At 32.8% G+C, this 7,834-nt stretch overlaps 1 protein-coding gene across 1 annotated transcript; it reads left to right on the forward strand.

Annotated features, from left to right (window-relative positions):
* The first annotated feature begins 1,075 nt into the window (after positions 1 to 1,075).
* LOC106325242 (vacuolar iron transporter homolog 2-like) lies at positions 1,076 to 2,183 on the forward strand. The gene has a single exon (XM_013763277.1). The coding sequence runs from the start codon at positions 1,344 to 1,346 to the stop codon at positions 1,926 to 1,928; it is 585 nt and encodes a 194-aa protein (XP_013618731.1). The 5' UTR covers positions 1,076 to 1,343; the 3' UTR covers positions 1,929 to 2,183.
* Positions 2,184 to 7,834: the final 5,651 nt, after the last annotated feature.

Genomic DNA, 7,834 nt, shown 5'->3' on the forward strand with positions numbered 1-7,834 from the left:
ACCCTAAGAATACATACAATACTACGACATATGTTACCAAATCCTAAACCAAAGAATATCATGATTAACTATTTTTACTCATCTATGTTGAAAACTATTCAATTTTATTATATCTTAATTAATTTACATCACTTAAAACTGCTTATAATTACATGATTTTAATTTTTCACTTGTATACAAAATTGATAAATTATTTTTAAAATCAACTATACCAGACAACTTCCATGGAGACGACGTACATCATCTCAGAAGACTCAGAAGACTTAGCGGGGTTATATTCGTAAAAATGAGTTTTTTTTTTGTTTGGTCACAAGGGGTTGGCTGTAATTTCACAAGGTTTTTGAGTTACTTTTGCATTTGATTCAAGTTTGGGTATACTTTTGCAATCAAAATCAAGTTTTGAATCATATTTGGCAAATTCCCCGATAATAAATATGATAATAATATCTTAAAATATGTAAGTAGTGAATAAAGTTGAAATGAATTGTGTTAAAGATTACGTATAGTAATGCAACAAGTTGAAATTTCCTTTTTTCCTTTATTGTTGTTCTTTTCCCCTAATATAAAAACATGCATCATGCATGCCTTTGATCATGAAGAGGACAGAACAGCTTCTTATGTAACTGCATTCTTTGGTTTCCCATTTTATTTTATCTGTAATTATATGTTTTGTTCCTTTCTAATTACTTTATCCTCGAACCGATATCCTATTAGAAACAAATATTAACGTTGTTTTCGTTCGATTTCATACTAAAAATCAGTACATCTTAATTTCCCTTCGCTTTCCTACTTATTAAGCGAAGACCTTGATTAGCGTAGGAAGGTTGAGAAAAGTTATAAAGAGCGTATGATTACACGCATACTCATAATTTCATTTAACTTTATAATATGGAAACGAATCATAGTGTAAGTATCTAATCTTGAAGTTGAAATATAAGAAGGGTCCATGTCGCAAAACAACAACAACAACAACAACAGCAACAGCATTTTTATAGTTGCCTTTCTTCTATAAACATGGTTTGTAATAGTATCTGAAGTAGTTTATCCCTAACTTAGTGCTGCTTAAGAAAAGTGTCCTAAAGAGAAATCATTTATCAAAAAAGGCAAAAAAACTTAGTGCTGCTTAGTAAAATTGTTTCTTTCCAATGTTTAAATTAATACCAACAAAAAATAAAAACAAGGAGTGGTGATGCTCCACATATGGTCTCCACCAAGCCAAAAAGTAAACTTAAAAAACTCCATATATAGAATGAGCATGGACGTGTGTTCTCCACACTTACTCGATTCTCTTAAACGAAAACAAAACACACAAAGAAACATATTATATTATTTTCCTTTGAAAAATGGATCAAGAACGTAACATGGACATAGAGAAGGAATCATCAACAACCTTAGACTACTCCAAACGCGCTCAATGGCTACGCGCCGCCGTCCTCGGAGCCAACGACGGTCTTGTCTCCACCGCGTCGTTGATGATGGGAGTTGGAGCCGTGAAACACGACGTGAAGGTTATGATTCTCTCAGGATTCGCCGGAATGGTGGCCGGCGCTTGTAGCATGGCGATAGGAGAGTTTGTCTCCGTTTACTCTCAGTACGACATAGAGGTGGCTCAGATGGAGAGAGAGAGTGGTGAAGTGGAGAAAGAGAAGCTTCCTAGTCCACTACAAGCGGCCGCTGCGTCTGCGCTAGCGTTTTCCGCGGGTGCGATTGTGCCGCTTTTGGCGGCTGCGTTTGTGAAGGAGTATAGAGTGAGGATCGTTGCGGTTGTGGCAGCGGTTACGGTGGCGCTCGTGGTTTTTGGGTGGCTAGGAGCGACGTTAGGGAAGGCACCAGCGGTTAGGTCGTCGGCTAGGGTTTTGTTTGGAGGGTGGTTAGCTATGGCGGTTACGTTTGGGTTAACTAAGCTCATTGGGTTACATGGACTCTGAATTGTTCGTGAACCATCTTCTTGTAAGAGTTTATATAGTAAGAAGCGTTGCGGATTCTACGGTGAGGTTTTGTTGGAAGTTGGAACCCCATGAAACACGACAGTACGTTTACGGTACGTGAATATACTGTTCTACTTCAAATGATCTTCATACTGCAAAACCCGGTATTTAAATTTTGCGGGTTATATGTTTTAATTTTATGTAAGTGATGTAATTAGAATTCGTGATGATACTGATGTTGAGAGACCTGTTTTACGGTGGATATTGTAAACTATTACGGTGATCGCTCGTTATATATTCCCTGGAACTATTACGGTGATGGCTCTTTTTATGTCAAATTGGAATCTTTTTTTTTTTTTTTTAAGAGCCCTTTGCATACAAAATATAGAAAGATTAAGTAATTTGCAGAGATGGAAAAATCGGTGGCCCAACCGTAAGACTCAGCTCTTTTCCATGCAAAAAGACCGTGTTGACCCTATAGCTTTTTTTTTTTTTGTGCAACAGCTAAAAGAAATGAACGGGTTTGGTAATGATCACATGAATATACATATTAAAATATAGCCAGTATTCGACCAGTAATGAAGCATTAAAAACCGAATTTTTTACATCTAGAGACACTTTCTCACATTCAAATTACACTACAAGACACTTATCACTTGAGACACACTTTCTTTTGTCAAAAAGACTCTTATGACCCTAAACTAAAGAGAATCTCTCTCCTCTTCTTATTTCATTTTATTATTTTTCTTATTCTACTTTATGTATTTATTTACTTTTATCTCAAGTTCTAAAATATATTAAACAAAAATAATTGTCATAATAAACTATATATAAAATTCTCTATCTTTTAAGATCCATGTTCATATATATATTATATATATTAATGTGTAAACAAAATGTGGACGTGGACACGAAAGCGTGGATAACATAATTATAAATTAGTTGTGGACATGAATATCTTAACAAAATTATAAACTAGTTGTGGACATGGACAATATTCATTCGATTCTATTCATCATCTCGGGATCTAAATTCAATTCTAATCAAAATTACATCCATCCACATTATGACAAAGCGCAAATTCCTTAGATCAGAAATCTCTGACATGCAAGATCTATTATTCTCCGACAAAAGGTAAACGCTTCTTCGATTTTTCTCTCCGCTCATACTCACAATATCATCTCTTTCTCATCTTGATTGAAGTTTAACTGCAGATAATTTATCAATTGAGCTGAAGAAGCCAAATGTTTATATTGGAGATAACAGAGTCCGTGTCCACGTTTTATGGTATAATTTTAGTAACATGAGTCCATGTCCACGTATTATTGTATAGTTTTATGGAATCAAAACAGAGAGTTTGTCCACTTATCAACAATAAACAAAACATCACATATCCACACATTACTCATTACTCATCACTCATCCACACATCACCCGTCCACAAATCACTCAACCACACATCACTCGTCCACAAATCACCTATCCACAACTATCATTTCCATTAAGGGCAAAATTGTCCACAATCTGTTGTTGGCACACAACAAAGTGTGTCACATATAAGAAGTGTCTCTAGGTGTAATAGAAAGTCAGAAAGTGTCTCTTAGTGTAATCAACTCAAGTAACTTATTGTCACTCTGTTTCTCTCTCTCTTCTCTCTCTCTTCGTCACTCTGTTTCTTGATATCTCTGTTTTACATAAACACAATTCAAGAAGCAACTTATTGTCAGAAAATAGCAAACATAAGATTCTTTTATTCTGCTTCCATTGTCTAGAAATGGGTTCTTGCCTTATCTCTCGTGTCAATAGTATGTTCTCTGCGAATTCCAAAAAAGTTTCTATTTTTATATAATTTGCTTGGAAAAAAGTTGAAAATTTTCCTTTAGATTCGATCTTTCATGAGTTAATCAATGATGGGTTTTTACAAAAAGAATGAAATTTTCACGAATGTTCACATGATTTAACTAAAGATTCACACTTTTTTTCTTTTCTCCTTGATTTTGACTTCGGTCAACGCCTTGTAATTGCTGTTAAGGTTTTTAACCCTGATGGCTTTCAAGGTCACCGTGAATGGCTGGTATGGTTACACACAACATTGTTCTTGTTATGTCTCTCTAATCTCAAACGTTAATTGTTTGACTTTGTGTGTTTTGTTATGAATTCAGATAGAGATTAACTACTTGGGGCAGTTAAGCCACCAAAACTTAGTTAAACTGATTGGTTACTGCTTGGAAGATGAGCAAAGGCTACTTGTGTATGAGTTTATGAACAAGGGTTGTCTTGAGGATAATACGGGTTAAGGTTGCGCTTGATGCAGCTAAAGGTCTAGCGTTTCTTCATAGTGACCCTGTTAAAGTCATATACCGAGACATAAAGGCCTCCAAACATCTTGCTGGAGTCGGTATACAAACGCTCTTTCGAATAAAAACTGTTAAATTAAGTGTTAAATTAGTTTAGACGGCTAACAAAATATGTTTCTAGTCTATAAATTAGTTTAGCCGGCTAATAAACATATGTTTTTGTATTCATTTTTTATTATTTATTTTGGGTAAAGTTCACTTAAATATTCATATAGTTGATAGGTAAGTAAACACAGTTAAAATGTGATTATATTATATATATACTTTGTAAATTAGCAGTTGTGAAAATAACCTGTTAAGATTTCTCTTAACTTTTTATTGTTATAGTTAGCAGGTAATATATACTAATTATCTAGATATCATTATTCTTATTTAGTATTTTAATAAATGGTCGGTTAACACTATAGTTATCCAACTATGTACGTTTTCTCTATTATAATTATCCTAAATTATAGTTATCCGACTATGTACGTTTTCAGATCTTACCTAAATTTACATGGTTATATTTCAAATTATCCGAATACTTTACATGATAGCTGATATCTATACTATTAAAGCAGGATCCTATTGTCATAATTACCTTAGGGGCATGTTTCCTTCACTAACATTGCATGTTTCATTAAGGACAATTAAGTAATATTAATAACAAATCTATATTGGGTCATTATTTTTGGATCCAGCCCAAATCAAATCTCTCTTGGGCCATTTGGGCCTATTAAAAAATCAGATTCAATTCTCACCTTTTTTTTCCTTTGGACCATTGAGTTCAAGTTCAAATAATTTTTTTTCAACTATTCTTAATTATTATTTTTTCTTTTCTTAATATAATTTAAGCATTCATAAAAATAATTGAATTTTTTTATTGAAAAGTATAAATCTTTATTAAAAGTATATAATTTTTTAATTAAAATATTAACCCCATAATAAAATTAATTTATCAGAGTTATACCAACTTAATTCATTAAAAAAATAAAGTTTAATTTTTTAACATAAATAGTCATTTAAAATGAAATACGATAAATAAAGATAAAATTTTTAAGTCTTTTATAAAATAAAACACAAATATATGAAAATGTGACATTTACTAAATATTTGTCAATTGAAAAAAAAACAAAAATAAATCCGCGCTTTGAAAGCGCGGGTCAAAATCTAGTAGATATTTAAAATTACATGCTGTTGAATCGAATGGTTATGTCTATTGTTAGTTGGTTTGGAACAATTCATAAAAAGTTACTTATGTTGTACCAATATTGTAACTTGAACTGAATTGTATGTGTTCGTTTTCGTAACCGGCTAATGGTAACAAAAAATGTCATGTTAAATGTAGTACCCGGTTGTATCATAAATTTCATCATTAAAACACAGTTTACTATGTCGCAAAAAATTCATCATTAAATTTTGGCCTGGTCCTCTCCGCAATATCTATAAGATCTTTGCTTGAAACTGAAATGCCACTGACGTTAATAGACCTGAAACATAACGTACATGAGCTTTGGTTGGTATCAATATTGCTTAGCTGTATAATGTTTATCTTAACCAGTCACTATAACATTTATCCGGCCATAGAGATAAGTAAATAGTCCCATATCTTGGTTGAAATTGGCCTTGGTTCTCTCCGCAATATCTACAAAATCTTTGCTGGAAACTGAAATGCCACCGAACCTGAAACAAAACGTACATGAACTTCAGTTGAAATTAATATTACTTGACCGTATAATGTTTATCTTAACCGGTCACTATAACACGTATCCAGCCACATAGATAACTAAATAAAGAGTTATGTGATAACATACTGAGTGGTCTTCAAACTATCAACTAGCTTCGCGAACCTGAAATAAACTACAATTTATAGCAATTAGACAAAAAAAGTTAGCCGGCTAAGAATTTCACAGTAGAATTAATTATTTTATTAGCAATCAAACTAAAAGCAATCAACTTTGGGATAGATCGAACCTTTTCCAATATCTGAGAGCAGTTCCCTCATCAGACTCCATCCCCGAAGGCGGTGGGCCGGTGGCAAGATAGGACCGTCTCGTCCACCGTTGGATCCGAAGATGCCGTCTCCGCTTCATTAACCACTATCAGCACCATAGAGTCTGGAGTTTCGAAATTACATTAAAAATCATTCTCAAGCACACACCTTTTGATTACAATCAATTTACATTAAAGCAGATACCTTTCGATTGATAAGAAGAATCAACGCTTGCGGGACATCGGGACATGTTTCCTTAGCATTGAGGGCATCGCGAGGCACGAGGTACGGAGCAAATCCGTCATCTGAGCCGGAAACTCCGCGAGCTATTTGCGGTAAAATCGAGTGACGTGAGCTAGGAACATGGCTCTATTGCCGAGGTCTTTGGCGACGGAAGGGTCAGAACCGTTGCCTCCGACGGAAGACATGCTGAGAGCGGCTTGCTGCTGGAAGAGATCGATGAGAGCTTTAAGATAGAAGGAGATTTCGAACTGTATTGGTTGTGGTGATGAGATTTCTCATTCTATCTCTCACTTCACTTCATGTGTAATGATGCAAAAACAATATAGTAAACTTTAGATAGCAAACTAATGTGTATAGGGGCAGTATGGTCATTAAAAAAAACATGTCATCTAAAAAGTGGAAAATCCATCCCTGCAAATATGTTGGTTATGTTTGTATATACACTGCAATTTCTCTTTTTTTTTTTTAATCAAATTGGAATCTTAATGAAACAATATCGTTTTTCATATAATATAGTTTTGATTTTCTTTCTATTTTGTATTGTGTTTTGTGTTTTGTGGAAAATAAATTGTGTATGTTCAATTCATTATCATCTAATTTTAAATTAGAAACATATTACTTCTAATGAATTCATTAAGGCTGCAACTACATTATTAATTTTTGAAATGAAATAAGGTAGAATGACTTATTTCAGTAATTTCATATTTTCGTCATTTGACATGAATCGAAAGAAATACTCAATTTCACTAACATTTTAAAAAGTATTCAAATTTTTTTATAAACAATACTCTACTTATTTTTATTATGAATGAACAGAACGAAAATATTCATCTTATTTCATTTATTATGTTTTTATTAATTCTATTTCAGGTTACCATTTACAAAGGAAATATTATTTGCTTGTTGTTAAAAAAGGAAGAAAATATTATTTGATCTTGTCATAGGCTAGTGCTAGTTTTTCGTGGTCCAACTATGACTGCAACTGGATGTACATATTTTGGAGTAGAATTACGTGAAATGAGTAATTCATGAAGATTCCACAAAAATGTTACCATTTGAACTAAATAAAAAGTGGTGTTCAGAAAAAAAAAAAAACTAAATAAAAAGTAAAATGCAAGGAATGAATGGAACATAATATGTGACAATAAAATGTAGTTGAAAAACATTCAGAAACAAAACAGTCTCGTAAATGCAAAGAATTAAAAGAATGAAAAATAAAATAAAAGTTTAATTTATATTAATTATAGCTTTTTATTTAATTTAAACTAATTATATTTTCATTCCACTACATTCCTGCAAAAAAAACTATCATTCATGTCACGTAGATACTTTTA

The sequence above is a fragment of the Brassica oleracea genome, chromosome C2, assembly GCF_000695525.1.
Source record: "Brassica oleracea var. oleracea cultivar TO1000 chromosome C2, BOL, whole genome shotgun sequence".
Lineage (NCBI taxonomy): Eukaryota > Viridiplantae > Streptophyta > Magnoliopsida > Brassicales > Brassicaceae > Brassica > Brassica oleracea.

What these genes read in the sequence shown, in the direction of transcription:
- LOC106325242 (XM_013763277.1), top strand. Translation starts at nt 1,344, where the DNA reads ATGGATCAAGAACGTAACATGGACATAGAGAAGGAATCATCAACAACC.